Below are 19,960 nucleotides of genomic sequence, written 5' to 3' on the forward strand. Positions count from 1 at the left end.
CCGTCCCAACGGAACAGCTCTCTCTTGTCCCAGTACTGATGCCAGTGTCCCAAGAAGCAAAACCCATTTTTCCCACACCAGTCTTTGAGCCACGCATTTAACTCTCTAATTTTATTTACCCTAGCCAAATTTGCACGTGGCTCAGGTAGTAATCCAGAGATTATTACCCTTGTGGTTCTGCTTTTTAATTTGGCCCCTAGCTGCTCAAACTCCCTCAGCAGAACCTCTTTCCTTGTCCTATCTATGTCGTTGGTACCAACATGGACCACGACAACTGGATCCTCCCCCTCCCACTCCAAGTTTCTCTCCAGCCCAGAGGAGATGCCCTTAACCCTGGCACCGGGCAGGCAACACAGCCTTCGGGACTCTCGCTCTCGGCTGCAAAGAACCCTATCTATCCCCCTAACGATACTATCCCCTACCACTACAACATTTCTTTTAACTCCCCCGACTTGAATGGCTCCCCGCTCCACGGTGCTGTGGCCAGGTTGCTCATCCTCCCCGCAGTCCCCGTTCCCATCCTCACAGGGAGTAAGAGCCTCAAACCTGTTGGACAAGAGCAAGGGCTGCGGCTCCTCCAACACTACCTCCTGGATCCCCGTACCTGCCTCACTTCTAGTCACACCATCCTGACCCTGGCCACGGACTGCATCTGAATTAATTAATCTAATTGGTGTGACTACTTCCTGGAACACAGAGTCCAGGTAACTCTTCCCCCTCCCTGATGTGTCTCAGTGTTTGAAGCTCGGACTCCAGCTCATCAACACGGAGCCGGAATTCCTCGAGCAGCCAACACTTACTGCAAATGTGATCACCGTGATCATCATTGGTGTCCACCAGCTCCCACATATTGCAGCAGCAACACATCACCTGATCTCCCATTCTATGTAATTAATTAAATTTATTAATATTATTTTTAAATACCCACTGCCCCGATTCTAGATGATGAATATCGCACCTTAGAAACTCTAAACCAGAGTTTAAGCTTAAAAAGAGACAAATACTCACCAACCAATCACTTACCTGCTTTCTGGTGACGTCACACTTCAATTTCTTTTTACCTCTCTCCTTCCCTCTGTGTTCTGAGTTTGGAGACTGGTAAACCTTACCTGGTCTCTGGAGCCTTTTATAGCCCCGCTGCTGCCGCTGAAATTCCCGCCGACGCTGTGAGGCATTACCTGGTCTCGGGAGCCTTTTGTAGCCCTGCTCTGCCGCTGAAACACCTGCCGACTTTTGCTTTGCGCCTCCTGTAGGGCGCTAATGGGGTGCAAAGCAACTAGCACCCGACGCGGCGCTGCCAGCACCTCCCACGAAATTCAGCGGAAGGTTAACGGCGGCGGTGGTAACCATTAGCGCCCCGTGGCGCTGACACCATCGCTATGCGCAGCACCCCGCTTGTGCCCCGGCCGTGATTTTCGGTGGGGCCCCCCAACTTACCGCCAGACGCTATGTCCAACGGGGTCAGGGGAGTCTACCTGCAGCCGGGGAGGCGCTAGTTAAAGGGGAGTTGGCGGGCGGCCATTTTTGTTGCTGGCCGCCTGCCAACACCTGCTCCCGTTGCCGTCCTCTGCCCCTGTGATGACCCCCCACGTGGTGCCGGCTGCTCTCCGTGAGCCCGGCACTCCTCTTGAGTGTCGGGCTCATTTGCCGGCACTCCCGATCACTGGTGGCCCAGCTGGGCGCTAGGACGCACAGCGCCAGGCCCCTCCCCTTTAAGAAGAAAATTATTACAGGAAGGCCTGCAGTACCGGGGCGCCACATGCCGCAGAGCGTGGCGCTGCAGCACGTAGCGCCGTGATATTCCCTCGCAGCGACCCAAGAGGGAGGCGGAGCGCTTTCAGTAGCACCCCGCTTCCCTCTTGGGGCACTACCATTCAATTTTGGCCGCAGGGGTGCTAATTTTTTCAGGGCGCTAAAAGTAGAGCCCCAACGAAGTTAGTGCCCCAAAGGGGACACGACTCAATTTTTCCCCCTAAGTGTCCTGTTACCACGTTAATAATGGATTCCAGCATTTTCCCTGATGTCAGGCTAACTGGCCTGTAGTTCCCCATTTTCTCTCCCTCCTTTCTTAAATAGTGGAGTTACATTTGCTACCTTCCAATATGCGGGAACTGTTCTAGAATCTATGGAATTTTGGAAAATGACAACCAATGCATCCACTATCTCTATAGCCACCTCTTTCAAAACCCTAGGCTGCAGGCCATCAGGTCCAGGGGATTTATCAGCTTTCGATCCCACTAATTTTTCCAGTACTATTCTTTTTACTAATACTAATTTCTTTCAGTTTCAATTTCTTGCTAGACCCTTCTGCGCCATGGTCAGCTTGCTCATCCATCCTACAGGCTTTTCCCTCATCCACACAGGCAGCAAGAACCTCATATACCTGTTGGAGAAGGGCAAAGGCTGAGGCTCCTCCAGCACTGCACCTGGGGTCCCCTTACCTGCCTGAGTTGCAGTCACGCCCTCCTGTCCCTGACCACTAACCAGACCTGCACCTGTACCACTACCTAACCTAAGGGGTGTGACTGCCTCCTGGATCAAAGTGTCCAGGTAACTCTCCCCATCCCTGATGCCCCGCAATGTCTGCACCTCAGACTCCAGCTCAACAACTCGGAGCTGAAGTTCCTCAAGATGCAGGCACGTGATTGTCCGGGATCAAAATGCTCTCCACAAACTCCCACGTGCTGCAGTTGCGGTATACCACCTGCACTGCCATCCCTATATAACCTTGTTTTATTTAATTACATTTAATTAAATTCGTAATTAGGTAACTTAGTTTACAGTTTAGTTGCTTGACTACTTACTTGATCTAGATTAAGTTTTGGGTACTGAAATTAAGGGCTGGATTTTCATTAAGCTGTCGGGAAGGAGGTGGGACTACAACTTTTGGGTTTTAGTCCCGCCTCCATCGACGTCCGGCCAATCGACACTATTTTCCCTTGATTGCCCTTGTTGAGCCCGCTCAGCAGGCCAATTAAGGGCCACCCGGCAACAGGTGACGTCACAGACTGAAATTTCATCTGTCAAGAGTTTTTGACAGATGAAATATCAGTGTTTCACAGCTGTTTGAAGCTGTCAAACACTGACAGTCTGACTTCTAACCTGAGTCCTTCTGCGCAGACTCAGTTAGAACTGTCACCGACACTGAAAGCTGAAGGCTGTCACTTTTGACAGATCACAGCCGTTCGGCTTTCAGTTCCGGCTGAGTGATGGACTCCCGCAGCCTAGAGGAAGAAAGGCTGTGAAGGTAAGTACAGGTAAGTAAAACTTCTTTATACACTTTAGACACACCAAACACACTTACCTTTGCACTCATGCACCCGACATCGCGACCCCTCCAACTCCTTCAACCCGACGGCCCGCCTGCTCTAACCTGCCGTGGTTTGGAGCCGTCGGAAATCCCACACGACACCCCTCAAAATAGGGATTAGGCTAAAAACTGCCTGTTAACTACCTGTTAACAGGCAGTTAATTGGCACTAATCCCTTCCTGCCTCGGGTCGGCGGGTCCCAGTGCGGCGCCTCCTCTGAAACTTGCGTGGAGGCAGGTTTTGGGCAAGATGGTGTCGGGACCCCCAAATTTGGGATTTTTGCCCCCCCACACGCCTAAAAGCCTGCCTCACGGCACCCTGAAAATCTGGCCCTAACTATCTACCTTTAACGCAAGTAGTGTAGGCAAAAAGCAGCAACTCCTTCCCCCTCCTCTCCGAATTCCCACTCTTTCCAAATAAAACACTCTGTTTAAGTACACTCTGTTTTAATCTGTGCAGCCTTTTTAATTATTTTTTGTACTTGTCCACTAGCTTTTAGTGATTTCTGTACTTGGGCCCTAAATCTGTCTGCTCAACCACAGTTCCTAACTTCTGACCATTTTGAAAATATTCTGATCTATCTTTCTTGTGTCCAAAGTGGATGACCTCACGCTTTCTTGCATTGAACTCCATCTGCCACAGTTTTGCCCACTCATTTAATCTATCAATGTCCCTTTGCAACTTTCTGTTCTTATCTACACTATTTACTGCGCCACCAAACTTGGTGTCGTCAGCAGACTTGGATATATGGCTCTCTCTTCCTTCATCAAAGTCATTTATACATATAGTGAAAAACCGAGGCCCCAGTACAAATCCCTGGGGGGACACCACTAGTCATATCCTGCCAATGTGAGTAGATACCCATTATCCCTACTCTGTCTCCTACCTCCTAACCAAGCTAATAGGTTGCTTCCCATTCCATGTGCTTTCATTTTTGTTAACAGTCTCTTTTGTGGAATGTTGCTGAATGCCTTCTGGAAGTCCATATAACTAACATCCATAGCTGCTCCCTTATCTACCATGTTTGTTACCTCCTCAAAAAATTCAACTAGGTTTGTTAGACATGACTTGCCCTTTACAAATCCATGCTAGCTCTCTCCAATCAGCTCATATTTGTCCAAATGCTTAGTCACTCTGTCCCGAACAACAGATTCTAGTAACTTCTCTACAACTGACATTAGACTAATGGGCATCTAATTTCCTAGTTTATATCTCCTACCTTTCTTAAATAATGGCGTGACATTGGCATTTTACTCATCCAAGGAGACGATTCCTAAATCGAGGGAGTTTTGGAAGATACTGAATAATGCATCAACAATCTCCTCACCTATTTCTTTTAATACCCTTAATGGGATGGAAACCATCAGGTCCTGGAGGTTTGTCTATCTTTAATCTCATTAGTTTCTCCATTACCATTTTTTAAAACTTGTATTGCATCTAGTTAGTGCCTCTCCTTGATTTATTTTTTAGTTTTCTTTGTATCTCTGGTCTTTATCCTCATCCTTTACTGTGAAGATCAATGCAAAGTAGCTATTTAGTAATTCTGCCATTTCCTGATTTCCAGTTCCAATAATAAGGCACTTAAGGAAGTTGTTGCTTTTCTTTGCTGATGGATATCCAATTACCTTATTGAAAAATACATGCGTGTTGATATCAAGTGTGGATAAAATCAAGCTTGGATATAAAGTCCTCCATGGCTCAGCAAGGCTCCGTACTAGGTCCCCTGCTTTTTGTGATATATATCAATGATTTAGACTTAATCATGCCCCTTACATTTAAGAAGTTTGCAGATGATACAAAAATTGACACACTGGTTGAGAATGAGGAAGAAAGCTTTAGACTGCAGGAAAATATCAATGGACTGATCAGTGGCAGACAAGTGGCAAATGGAACTCAATCCGGAGAAGTGTGAGGTAATGCATTTGGGGAGGGCTAACAAGGCAAGGGAATACACAATAAATGGTAGGATACTGAGACGTGTAGCAGAACCGAGGGATCTTGGAGTGCATGTCCACAGATCCCTGAAGGTAGCAGGACAGGTAGATAAGGCGGTTAATAAGGCATATGGGATACTTTCCTTTATTGGCCAAGGCATAGAATAGAAGAGCAGGGAGGTTATGCTGGAACTGTATAAAACACCAGTTAGGCCACAGCTAGAATACTGTGTACACCTTACAAGAATGATGTGATTGCATTAGTGAGTGCCAGGACTGAAGAATTTTATCTGAGGAAAGATTGGATAAGCTGGGGTCGTTTTCTTTGGAACAGAGGAGGCTGAGTGGAGATTTAATTGAGGTGTTTAAAATTATGAGGGGCCTAGATAGAGAGGATAGGAAGGACCTATTTCCCTTAGCAGAGAGGTCAATAGCTAGGGAGCATAGATTTAAAGTAATTGGTAGAAGGATTAGAGGGGAGTTGAGAATTTTTTTCACCGAGGGTGGTGGGAGTCTGGAACACACTGTCTGAAAGGATGGTAGAGGCAGAAACCCGCATCACATTTAAAAAGTACTTGGAGATACACTTGGAGTCGTAACCTCCAAGGCTATGGACCAAGACCTGGAAATTGGGATTAGGCTGGATAGCTCATTTTCAGCTGGCACAGACACGATTGTCCGAATGGCCTCCTGTGCTGTAAATTTCTATGATCAAATAATCTGCTGACACTTGCTATCAAGTCTCGTGCATGAAAACCAGCCTGAGATACCTGAAAATTGTCCCAATGATCAGTCTCCCAAGAAAAATTAGAACTGCTCGGCTTGGCTTTTAAGATTGCTTTGGATGGATTTTACTGTTGATACTGTCAAAATACAGATAATATCCATTTAAAATAAAACTCTCCTACCTGGGGAGCTTCCACTGTGACTTCATGAAGAGGGGATATCAAGTGAACTATGATCCAATGCCTAATTAACTTTTTCCGTCCACCAACTGCTTCCTTAAACACTATCCCCTTGCCCCCTCCACTCACACCTCGAACAACAAATGTGAGGAGCTCATGAATGTCTTGTCACCAAGGTAACAACCATCCATTCCGTTGGCTCGGCTGCTTCTCTTACCCTTAGCCGCCAATTCAAACATCCCCCAAGTTCTTCTGCCCAGCCCTCAACCCTCATCTCTCTAGTTTCTCTCCCATCTCCCCTCTCCCCCTTGTGCCCTCTTTAAGCTTATCTCATCCATGAAATCCACCTTCATCCATGAAATCCACCTTCATCCATGAGATCCACCTTCTGCTCTCTTGACCCAATTTCCACAAAGTGCTGACCCCCAACTTCCCTTCAGATGCCCAATACGAATATTTGAGGCCCAAAGAAAGCAAGAAAATCTTTCAAAGAAAACGGTGAACATCTGTGTCATGTGAATATCCTTACCTAGCCTTCCAATGTGAAAACGTGTGCCAGGACAAGTAAGTACAATTTGACAGATGTTTACAGATTTCAGTGTGTTTACTCCCTAGAGCAGAAAATAAAATAATTGTCAAGCAGCAGAGATTACCTCTGGTCAGGAAATCTGCTCCTACTCACCACATAGAAAATCCAGCATGGTAACGCCATCTTGCCTAACTTTTTAAAGTAATAAACTCAACTCAGTATTAATTTGAGATCATTTTTAGTAGTATTAATCATCTTGTTAAAGCTCACCTTATTGTCCTGGTTGCCAGTGTATTCCCAGGTAAAATTGGGAATGTATCTGTAATATTATGATTGTGACAAAGTGTAATATAAGTTTTATTTAAATATTACACTGCACCTGGTTGTCAGTGCATTGGAAGACTGAATTCTGCAGCCTACATATGGAATTTATAAGTCTTTATCAACAACACATCTTCAACTGAACAATACAGGTCAATTTTACAAATACATACACCTTGCAGGGAGCATTGCTGTCCAGGAAGGTGCATCAGAAAATCAGGCACGCTCTCATATTTTTCTGTCCATTGATTTTAATCATGGGGAACATGCCTGTGATTTCCTGATTTGCATTTGAGACTGACATGGCTCCCCAATGGGAGCACACATTCATAAAATCAGCTCTACATGTCTATAAACTGACAGTGCACATGACTAAATGGATTGTTTTATTTTTCCACCCTGTTTTGTGCAGAGAGACAGGGGAAGAAGACTTTGAATCATATCTACAGCATGCAAAATCTCAATCTGAAGCTTTCAGGAACCAATACAGTAAGTTTGCTTATTAGAAAATAAGGGCCCACTTTCTCCCAAATGCTATTTGCCACAGATATATTTGAAAACGCATAAATCACTATTTTGGCTGTCTGTAGTTGAACATGCTGGTGGGGTCATTGTGCTAGATTATGGGCCAATCAACAAAACCAGTTCAACCATTAAATGTTTTTTTTTCATTGTTCTTGGAATGTGGATGACACAGGCAAGGCTGCATTTATTGCCCATCCCTCATTGCCCTGAGAAGATGTTGGGGGCCTGCTCCTTTATCTGATGAAGCCCTTATGATGAAAGTGCTCCCATAATGGTGTTAGGAAGGGAAATCCAGGATATTGACCTAGCCATGATGAAACAGTTAGATGGGTCTAAGTCAGGATGGTGTGTGACTTGGACAGGAACTTGGAGGTGGCTACTCTTGATTCATTACAGCACCTTCAATACACAGACTTTTGATCTTTTTCAGCTGAACTGCTAATTCTTCAATTAGAAGTAGGGGGGAAGATGGCATTGTTTTGATTCCAGGGTGTGTGGCAGAATTACTGGATCTGTGCAAGGATTGCAGTTAGTCCAAACAGTACTCTCTTATCTTTTTGTTTCGCACCAATGCAATGTTTTTATCTCCCCATGCTCAACAGCATGTTTAGCCATCTAAAATCCCACTTTGGGTGTATTTAGTTCTAACAGCACCTGCTTGACAGGAGGGGTTCCAGCTTCATGGATTTGTTGAAATACAGTTTTAACCATTTTTGCCAGTGTGTCAACTTGCCTTTCTCACAAAATGTCTTCTTCACCTGCAACCTGCTGTCATTAACTAACTACATCCTTAAAATGTTCACCCTAGATTCTTCTGTCCGTTCCAAATACCACCAATCTCTAATCTCCCTCTTCAAGGTTCTCAAACACATAATTGCCATCCATCACCATGCCTATCTCTCCCACCACTGTTTATGTACCAGCTGCAACACCAAGAATGCCTTTGTCAAAATCACCAGTGATCTCCTGTATGATTGTGACCATGATGCACTATCTAAGGAAGGATATACTTGCCTTGGAGGCGGTGCAACAAAGGTTCACGAGTGATTCCTGGGATGAGAGGGCTGTCCTATGATGAGAGAGTGTGTAGAATGGGCCTATACTCTCTGGAGTTTAGAAGAATGAGAGGTGATCTCATTGAAACATACAAGATTCTGAAGAGGATTGACAGGGTAGATGCTGAGAGGTTGTTTCTCCTGGTTGACGTGTCTAGAACTAGGGGGCATAGTCTCAGGATAAGGGGTAGGCCGTTTAAGACTGAGATGAGGAGAAATTTCTTCACTCAGAGGGTTGTGAGTCTTTGGAATTCTCTGTCCCAGAGGGCTGTGAATGCTGAGTCTTTGAGTATATTCAAGGTTGAGATAGGTAAATTTTTGGACTCCAGGGGAATCAAGGGATATGGAGATCGGGCAAAAAAGTGGAGTTGAGGTCGATGATCAGCCATGATTTTATTGAATCGTGGAGCAGGCTCGAGGGGCCGTATGGCCTACTACTCCTCCTATTTCTTATGTTCTTATCTTATCCATCTTCATCTTCCTTGACCTTTCTGCAGCCTTCGATCCTCCAAAACGCCATCTTCATGGTATCACCTTCTCATGGTTCCAGTCACACTTGTTCAATGTAGCCAACCCATCTCCTGCAGTCACCTCTTCTGCCATACCCACAGTTACTTTTAGGCTACCCCAAGGCTCCATCCTTGGCCCCTCTTCCACATCTACATGGTGCCACTTGGCAACACTGTTCATTGATCAGCTTCCATCTGTATGCTAATGGAAGCCAACTTTATTTCTCTTCTACCATCCTCAACTCCACAATTGTTGCTATGCAGTCTGATCTCATATTTAACATCAAGTCATTATTGACTCAGATTTCTGCAGCTTAAAATTAAATTAAAGAGCAAAACCATCTTGTTAGGTTTCGACCAAAAGTTATGCAGCACCTCTTCCAATTCAATCCCTCTTCCCACCTGTTCACTGATGTTGAACCCAACAGTGGTCAACGTTGATTAATGCTGAGCTAAGTTTCAAATCCCACATCCTATCAACAGTACCAGCTATTTCCAGCTCGACAATACAGCCCACTTCTGTCCTTAACTCACCCACACTGCCACTGAAACTCTTATCCATACCTTTGACACTTCCACACCAGACTTTGTATGCTTTAATCTCAAGCTTCACTCTACATATACTCCAGCTCCCCAACTGCATTCTAACCCATACTACGTCTGCTCACTGATCTCCATCGGCTTTTTGCAGCCCAGTACACTGATTTCAGAATCTTGGTTTGCAAATCCTTCCATGGCCTCACTGGAACCTCCTCCAGCTCTACATCCCAGCTTTCAGCCTTTGCTATTCTGATTCTGGTCTACATGCCTCCTTCTCCTTCCTCCACCCCATCCCCTCCATTCCGATATTAGTGGCTGACCCTATAGCTACCATGCCTCTAGAATTTTCTCCCTGAATCCCTCTGCTTTGCTGTAACTCTCTGCATTTTCAGAAACATCCTCAACACGTACCTCTTGGACCATACCTTTAGTTAATTCCCCTAACTTGCATAACTTATTTTTTCCCCCTCTCTGTAGCACTTTTCCTCTGTTAAAAGTGGTATATGTGTACAAGTTGTTGTAGCCAGGATCAGGCAGTCTTGGAGATGACTTGAACACATTACCAGATTTTACAGGACCTTGACAACCGTGACATTTTTCTAATTGTATAGTGCTGTTTCAAAACTCAATGCGTGAATTTTATGGCAGATATATGTGGAGAAAAACTGTCTCCAAAATTATTTGTGTACAAATTAAGCAGTTCTACGATATTTATGCAGTACCATAAATAATTTAGACTGTTGCATACATCAGTTAAATGGGTGCTAAACTGTCCGAAATCTTTTAAACCAATACAATAGATTTAAACACCATTATCCCTTGAACTGGAGAGCTGCTTATTAGTACAGTTCCAATGCATTTTTGGGTTTGAAATGGTAAAGGGTAAAATGTGGTTTCTAGCAGTAGTTTAGTGATTTGATTGTAGATGCAGTGGAGTCCTTAACAAAGCATGGCATAAGGAGCTGCCCAGATGTCAACTGAAGCAGTGCAAGTAGGGGAAGTAAGATGCATGAATTTGAAAAGCCCATCACAGTGAAGGTCAACAATTTATAACTGCATGCATGATTGGAAGCCTCCTTAAACTTTGGATATTTTGGAAAGCATAGTACTTAGTGTTGCGATGTAGGGAAATGTGGCAAATACTTTGCGCATAGCAAAATCCCAGAAGCAGCAACGAGATAAATGACTAGCTAATCTGTTTTAATAATGTTGGTTGACAGATAAATGCTGGCAAGAAATCCCCTGCTCCTCTTCGAATAGTGGCATGGGATCTTTTACATCCACCTGAGAGGGCAGCACTCCCTCAGTACTGCACTGGAGTGTCAGCCTAGATTGAGGCTTGAAACCAGACATAACATAAGAATTCGGCCCCTCGAGCGTGCTCCGCCATTCAATGAGATCATGGCTGATCATCCAAACTCAGTACCCTGTCCCTGCCTTCTCCCCATATCCCTTGATCTCTTTAGCCTTAAGAAATATATCTAACTCCTTCTTGAATATATTTAATGAATTGGCCTCAACTGTCTTCTGTGGTAGAGAATTCCACAGGTTCACCACTCTCTGGGTGAAGAAATTCCTCCTCATCTCTGTCCTAAATGGCTTACCCCTTATCCTTAGACTGTGACCCCTGGTTCTGGACTCCACTGCCATCGGGAACATCCTTCATGCTTCTAGTCTGTCTAGTCCTGTTAGAATTTTATAAGTTTCAATGAGATCCCCTCTCATTCTTCTAAACTCTAGCAAATATAAGCCTAATCGACTCAATCTCTCCTCATACGTCATTCCTGCCATCCCAGGTATCAGTCTGGTGAATCTTCGCTGCACTCCCTCCATGGCAAGAACATCCTTCCTCAGATAAGGCGACCAAAACTGCACACAGTACTCAAGGTGTAGTCTCACCAAGGCCCTGTACAACTGCAGCAAGACATCCTTGTTTCTGTACTCAAACTCTCTCGCTACGAAGGCCAACATACCATTTGCCGCCTTAACCGCCTGCTGCACCTGCATGCTTACCTTAGCGACTGGTGCACAAGGACACCCAGGTCTCGTTGCACTTCCCCTTCTCCCAATCTATTGCCGTTCAGATAATAATCTGCCTTCCTGTTTTTGCCACCAAAGTGGAGAACCTCGCATTTATCCACATTATACGGCATCTGCCATGCATCTGCCCAATCACCCAACCTGTCTAAATCATACTGGAGTTTCTCGGCATCCTCCTCACAACACACACGCCCACCCAGCTTTGTGTCGTCTGCAAACTTGGAGATACAGGTAGACTACCCTTTATCCGGACTTCCGAAAACCGAAACCCTCTAAAAACCAAAGGTTTTTTCGTTCAGCGTACGTCGTGCGTACGACTTACGCTGAACGAAAAAACCTTCGGTTTTTAGAGGGTTCCGGTTGCGGAAGTTCGGATAAAGGGTAAGTCGTGCGCACGACCCCCCGACAACCGCCGACCCCGACAACCGCCGACCCCCCCCCGCGTACCCCGCCGGCCCCGACCCCGATTGACTTACGCTGAGCGTCAGCGTAAGTCGTGCGCACGACCCCCCGCGGACCCCCGCCGACCCACCTTCCGAAATCCGAAATTCCCCTTTATCCGAAACTCTGCTGGTCCCGAGGTTTTCGGATAAAGGATAGTCTACCTGTATTACATCTAGTTCCCTCGTCTAGATCATTAATATATATATAGGAAACTTTCGATTAACTGGCCCCTAAATAACCGGAAATATCGGTTAACCGGCAAAATTCAGGAGTAGGTTCAGGTAACTTTTATTTTTTTTACTCCCATTTGTTGCTGTGCAAGGGTGTAGCTGGAGCTGTTGCTAAGCTACAGAGACGCTTGCAACTTGTGCCGATTGTTAGGGTTTGTTATTTTATACGAAGCTCTGAGCTCCGTATCTTTTACTATAGCGTTCGGTTATCCGGAATTGTTGATGAACCGACACGACGTCGGTCCCGTCCGTGCCGGATAACAGAAAGTTTCTTGTATTGTGAATAGCTGGGGTCCAAGGACCGATCCCTACGGTACCCCACTAGTCACTGCCTGCCAATCGGAAAAAGACCCGTTTATTCCAACTCTTTGCTTCCTGTGTGCCAACCAGTTCTCTATCCAAGTCAGTACCTTGCCCCCAATCCCATGTGCCTTAACTTTACACGCTAATCTCTTATGTGGGACCTTATCGAAAGCCTTCTGAAAGTTCAAATACAGCACATCCACTGGTTCTCCCTTATCTATTCTACCAGTTACATCCTCAAAAAATTCCAGTAGATTAGTCAAGCACGATTTACCTTTTGTAAATCCATGTTGACTTTGTCCGATCCTGTCACTGTTTTCCAAGTGTTCTGCTATTACATCTTTTATAATGGACTCTAGCATTTTCCCCACTACCGATGTCAGGCTTACCAGTCTGTAATTCCCCGTTTTCTCTCTACCACCTTTTTTGAACAGTGGGGTAACATTAGCTACCCTCCAATCCATGGGAACTGTTCCAGAGTCTATTGAATTTTGGAAGAATACCAGCAATGCATCTACTATTTCTAGGGCCACTTCCTTAAGTACCCTAGGATGTAGATTATCAGACCCTGGGGATTTATCGGCTTTCAATCCCGTCAATTTCCCTAACACCATTTCCCTACAAATACTGATTTCATTCCGTTCCTCCCTCTCATTAGACCCTATGTAACCCGACATCTCTGGGAGGTTTTGTGTCCTCCTTTGTGAAGACAGAATGACCTGATCCCTCAGACAAAAGTGCTACCACTGAGCCAATGCTGACTATGGAAGCTAATTAGTTAATATTGTATGATATATTGACACAAAATATTAGCCACGTGTAAATGGAGTAGTGACACTATCTTTTACGACCCTTCCCCCACTTTCTTTTTACTTGTGTTCAAATTGGTCATCAAACAAGTATTGCCAACTTAATTTGAATGGTCTCTCGCTATTCAATAGCCTGCCAGATTTAGGGCCATAGGTGGTGCTAAAAATAAATAGGTTGTTCTTCTGAATAGCTAACACATTTTTAAAGTCAGTTGTTGGACCTTCGGCTTACATGAGCGATGTTTAAAATTTGGCTAATGCTTGAATACTTCAAGTTTAATTTTTAAATCCACATTTTCAAAATGTACTCAAGTTGCACCATTCCTCCACTCTCTGATTACATCCAGCCATAAACTTGTCTACATTGTTAAATGTAAGAAAAACCTGCAAATGCTGGAAAGTCAAATCTTGGAGAAATGGGGGAGGGGAGATGGAGCGAATGAACAGATATGCCAAGCATAGAAATGGTTAACTGGATTGAATGACTTGCAATCTGCTTAACAGATGACTATTAAATGATATCGAACGTCATCATTGAGATAATGCAGAGACATAAAAAGGGCAGAAGAATGAAAACATTGGAGGGCGCGAAGACATGAAAAGAGGCACACACAAACTAACAAGATGAGAACTTTGCGAAAATAGGGAAAGACTGGGGAAAAGAGCAAGTACAGATGCTGCAGGTCTGGAATTAGAACAAAAATTGCAAAACAAAGTGGGCCTGCCAGTCATGAGCAGAGACAAAACAGATCAACAGTATGGGCTCGGGCCCCCGCCAGTTCTGATAAAGGGTCTGCACCCCCAAAGTAAACCCATCTCCCCTGGGAGCCGACTGACACAACTCGCATCGCCAGCATCCCTAACTGTAAAGATAATTGAGGATATAACTACGGTCTCGAGCTGCGAGACGTCAGAGGAGTGTGAAAGGAGAGAAGGGTGTGAAATTTAGTCTTTGAGGTGCATTTGGACAGCAGGCTTTTTTCCCATAAATAATACTCCTGTGAAGTGAGTAAGCAGAGTTTGATTCTTCTGGAAGTTTGGTGCTAGTGGGAGTTCAGGTTAACACAATCTATATATTTTTAAGTTGGATACAAAGGGATGGCAGTGCTATGTGCGAAGTGCAATATGTGGACCATCAAGAATCTACACTCTTTCCAAGGACACACACCTGCACTAAGAGTTGGAAAATTGAGTCTCTGGAGCAGAGGATCTCTGGGCTCAGCACCAATTGGTCACACTCCACAGCACCAGAGAGGATGAGGGTTTCTGGATTATACTTCCCAGAATGTGGTCATCCAAGAGACAGTGCTGGACCATTTAGGGCTCCTAATATAGAAAGAGGGAAGTGGGTGACCATCCACAAGGGTAACAGAGGGGACAAAACTCTCGCATGCAGGGGATCCCTGAGTTATTGGAATTGTCCAATAAATAATTAACTATGGACAAATATTAGGTAAACAGTGACTGCAACGTTTTGCTGTCATGATACTGAAAGGTATGTTGCCTCCCTGGTGCCAGGGTGAAGGAAATCATGGAATAGATGGAAAAACCTCTGAGAGGGGAAGGAGAATGGCCAAAAGTCATAACATAACATAATCACATAACATTTTACAGCATAGAAATGAGCCATTTGGCCCAGCTAGTCTATGCCGGTGTTTATGCTCCACATGAGCCTCCTCCCCTCACTACTTCATCTAACCCTGTCATCATATCCTTCTGTTCCTTTCTCCCTCATGTACTTCTCTAGTTTCCCCTTAAATGCATTTATGCTATTAAATGTTTCCCCACTGCTCGACTTAACCTCTCCACAAGGACATCAGTGCTGTTTTGGTTCAAGTGTAGGCTGTCTCTTCAGTATAGCCTTCCTTTATTTGAAAAACAAAACTTTGTGTAGTAATCTTTGGATTACTTCCTATGCCACACACTGGCCAAGTTAAGCAAAAGAAGAGTACAACGGTCATCAAGTGGCTGCAGGGCAGGTGCAGGAGGGGAAGGGTACACATGTGGGGCATTGGAGTGATTTCTGGAACAAGGGAAGGCTATCCTATTGGGACAGCCTACACCTGCACCAAAATAGCACTGATGTTCTTGTAGAGAGGATAAGTAGAGAATTGAGGAAGGTTTAAACTGATGTCATTGAGGAAAGTCTAGGTTTGAGACTATTGAAAGAGCAGGAATAAGAAAACTATTGGATTAGAAGCAGAAGGCTTATCTAAAATAAATAGTGGGAAAACGTTATCAGAGGGAAAAGGAAAAAAAATCAGCCTGTGAGGTATCATGAGTAGGCAAGAGATATCAACAAAAACTAAATGAGAAAACCAAATAAAATGTTGCAAAAGATTAGAGTCAGAATTTGAGATATTTGAGCAAAAAGGATTCCAAAATTTGGAGAGTTAGAAGCATTAATAAAAATTGAAAGATATGATATCATAGCTATAACAGAGGCATGGTTTAAGTTTGGACAGGACTGGAAATGTGTTGGGCTGGAACTTGCTGGAGTGGGGCATCGCGCGGCGATGCGTTACTTAGACTTTTTCCTGCACTCTTCAGCTCGAAAATGTTGTGCTCCGTAACCTGCTGGAAGTGTGAGCTGATAATGGCATGATGAGGGCAAAGAAGTATTCTGGGACTTTTGTGAAAAGTGGGACCAACAGTGTATCTCCTTAACCAATTAGATTTAAGGATTGAGAAAGTCACAGAGGAATGACAGAGAAAGATGGTGAATTAGAGTGGGCGAATTAGAGTCAAATTAGGTACAGAGAGGGAAAAAGATTGGATTAAGAGAGAGAAAAAAAGACACACAGGAAAAATAAGAAAAAAAATAATTACATTTTTAAAAAATCTCCAACAATTTACTATGTTAGGAATGTGATTGAACAGTTTAGATTGATCAGTTTCTGGGCCAGAGAGGTTGATTGGCATTGCAATAACAATGATCACATTGTTAAAAGGGTACTTATGCTCTTAATTGCAAGACTTAACTTTCTGCGGCGAGTTTAATGGGCAATTAATGTGCAAATCCAGCAAGTTCTTAAAAATAACGGGGGAGATGCTACTTGTGTGAAGCAAACGCGGAATGGTGTAAATCGACCAGCAAGTTCTGGAGATTCGCAATTCATGGTTTATCTCTTAATCCCCTAAACTTGCTGGCCGATTTGCACATTAATAATGACATGCGTCGTCAACACAATTATTTTACCAACAAGTTGAGCAAAAGAAGAGTACAATGGTCATCGCGTGGCTGCATGGCAGGTGCAGGAGGGAAGGGTACACATGTGGGGCATTGGAGTGATTTCTGGAACGAGGGAAGGCTATCCTATTGGGACAGCCTACACCTGCACCAAAATGGCACTGATGTCCTTGTAGAGAGGATAAATAGAGAATTGAGGCCCAATATTTCTAATTGTAACAATTTCAGGAGAGATAGGGAGGAAAACTAAATGGGGATCTTGCCCAAATTTATGGGCAGAGAAGATAACCAGTAGGTCAACAGATCAGCAATGGGAAATCTTCAATTATGCGATAAATAAGAGAAAGAAAATCCTACCAGGTGAAAAGGGGGTGTATCAAAGTGTAGTGTTCCATGGAGAAGTTGAGTGATTAAACCTAACTTGAAACTTAAAAGGGAGAAATATAAAGATAGTCATGGGGAATATAGAAAGTGCAGTAAGGTGTGAGGTAGATTAGAAGAGCTAAAGTGTAATCTGAAAAAAGACTAGCAGACATTTAAAAAAAAAAAATAAGGGTCTTTGATAAGTATATTAAAAGATTAGTTAGAGTCTAGAACCACTCCGATGAAGTAGAGTCTTTAATTGTGGAGGATAAAGGTGTGACCGAGATGGTAAATAAATATTTTGTATGAGTTTTTCCACAAATGATGGTAGAAGTGACGACATAGATATACTACACAAGGATAGTAGCCAATGTAATTTCTTTTATTCATTTACAGAATGTGGGCATTGCTGGCAAGGCCAGCATTTACTGCCCATCCCTAATTGCTCTTGAGAAGGTGGTGGTGAGCCGTCTTCAGTTGCAGTCTGTGTGATGAAGGCACTCCCACAGTGCTGTTAGGTAGGGAGTGCCAGGATTTTGACCCAGCGATGATGAAGGAATGGCGATATACTCCTAAGTCAGGATGGTGTGTGATGTGGAGGGGAACTTGGAGGTGGTGGTGTTCCCATACGCCTGCTGCCCTTCCAGGTGATAGAGGTCACGGGTTTGGGAGGTGCTGTCGAAGAAGCCTTGGTGAGTTGCTGCAGTGCTTCTTGTAGATGGTACACACAGCAGCCACGGTACGCCGGTGGTGGAGGGAGTGAATGTTTAAGGTGATGGATGGGGTGCCAATCAAACTGGCTGCTTTTTCCTGGATGGTGTCGAGCTTCTTGAATGTTGTCGGAGCTGCACTCATCCGGGCAAGTGGCGAGTATTCCATCACACTCCTTACTTGTGCCTTGTAGGTGGGGGAAAGGCTTTGGGGAATCAGGAGGTGAGTCACTCACCACAGAATACCCAGCCTCTGACCTGCTCTTGTCGCCACAGTATTTATGTGGCTGGTCAAGTTAAGTTTCTGGTCAATAGTGACTCCCAGGATTTGATGGTGGGGCATTCAACGATGGTAATGCCATTGAATGTCAAGGAGGTGGTTAGACTCTCTTTTGTTGGAGATAGTCATTGCCTGGCACTTGTGTGGCACGAATGTTACTTGCCACTTATCAGCCCAAGCCTGGATGTTATCCAGGTATTGCTGCATGTGGACACTGACTGCTTCATGATCTGAGAAATTGCAAATGGAACTGAACACTTTGCAATTATCACCGAACATCCCCACTTCTGACCTTGTGATAGAGGGAAAGTCATTGAAGCAGCTGAAGATGGTTGGGTCCAGGACACTGTCATGAGGAATTCCTGCAGCAATGTCCTGGGGCTGAGATGATTGGCCTCCAACAACCACATATCCTTATTCAAGAAGGAAAAGGATAAACTGGGTAGCTATAGATCTAATGTCAGTTGTGGATAAAATCTTAGGGGAAGAAATTCGACATGTTAGCGCCTCCCATTAGCGCCGGAGGGGTCGTTAACGGGTTTGTGGCGGGGCATAGCAAATCCAACGTTGCATGCGAAATTCACCTGGGATTTAGCGCTGGCGCTAACAGTTAGCGCCTAGGCCTTTAGCGCCTGGCAGATCATGACGTCAATAAGTTTGGAACGCCCCGTTAACGGCCCAGATGCAAAATTGATTGTCGCCGCCTGGCCTTAACAATGGCAGGAAGGGGAGGCGTTATGCATTCGGATGGCCGCCGTAGGAGCGGTATTTAAAGGGATCAACATCCAGTTCCAATAAATTCTACCCCACATCCCGGTTGCTCACCACATCCCCATCATTCCATCCATTTCGCATGCCATATCAAAGCGCAAAGCTGAAATGAGAGAGAGCACAAATTTTGCAAAATTCAATTAATAAATTTATCAACATTAAGTAAACACATATATGCAACAGCAATATTAACTAATCACCCTTGTGCAAACCCTTAGTTACCCTCTTTGCAGTGCCTTTTCCTAATCTTCTGCTCCTACGTAGTCTGTCCCCAGTGGCTACAGCACGGCTGGTGGAAGGCTGATGAGCATCGGTGCCAGAGACTACAGATGGTCTTGCAGGACACCCTCAACCAACTCTGGGCCTAGAAGGCTCAACTGTACACTGCACCACCTCAGGTTGGGCGGTGGCAGTCTGGCCTGGCTGGATGACGGGCAGCGACAAGGGCAATGGCGGAGTGGCAGTGATGGGAGCAGGAATTCCACACACAAGATTACTGATCAAGATAAAAAATCACGGGATTGGGGGTAATATACTGGCATGGGTGGAAGATTGGCTATCTAACAGAAAACAGAGAGTTGGGATAAATGGTTCGTTCTCGGGCTGGCAATCAGTAACTAGTGGTGTTCCGCAGGGGTCAGTGCTGGGACCCCAACTTTTTACAATCTATATTAACGATTTGGAGGAAGGGACCGAGTGCAACATATCCAAGTTTTCTGACAATACAAAGATGGGAGGGAAAGCAGTGAGTGAGGAGGACATAAAAAACCTGCAAAAGGACATAGACAGGCTAAATGAGTGGGCAGAGATTTGGCAGATGGAATATAATGTTGGAAAGTGTGAGGTTATGCACTTTGGCAGAAAAAATCAAAGAGCAAGTTATTATCTAAATGGAGAGAAACTGCAAAGTGCTACAGTACAAAGGGATCTGGGGATCCTGGTGCATGAAACACAAAAAGTTAGTATGCAGGTGATCAGGAAGGCCAACGGAATCTTGGCTTTTATTGCAAGGGGGATGGAGTATAAAAACAGGGAAGTCTTGCTTCAGTTATACAGGGTATTGGTGAGGCCACACCTGGAATACTGCGTACAGTTTTGGTTTCTATATTTAAGAAAAGATATACTTGCTCTCGAGGCGGTTCAGAGAAGGTTCACTCGGTTGATTCCGGAGATGAGGGGGTTGACGTATGAG

The 19,960-nt window shown here is 44.7% G+C and overlaps 1 protein-coding gene across 2 annotated transcripts in view; it reads left to right on the forward strand.

Moving 5' to 3' along the window:
• ap1ar (adaptor related protein complex 1 associated regulatory protein) overlaps positions 1 to 19,960 on the forward strand; it is a 161,925-nt gene that overhangs the window by 77,842 nt on the left and 64,123 nt on the right. For both annotated transcript variants that reach the window (XM_085962222.1, XM_085962221.1), the window contains one exon: positions 7,412 to 7,488. In XM_085962222.1, the coding sequence (XP_085818348.1) occupies positions 7,412 to 7,488 (77 nt within the window). The remainder of the gene's footprint in view (positions 1 to 7,411; positions 7,489 to 19,960) is intronic.

This window comes from Somniosus microcephalus, chromosome 2 (genome assembly GCF_052327205.1).
Source record: "Somniosus microcephalus isolate GS21.2 chromosome 2, FLI_Smic_1.0, whole genome shotgun sequence".
NCBI classification, from domain to species: domain Eukaryota; kingdom Metazoa; phylum Chordata; class Chondrichthyes; order Squaliformes; family Somniosidae; genus Somniosus; species Somniosus microcephalus.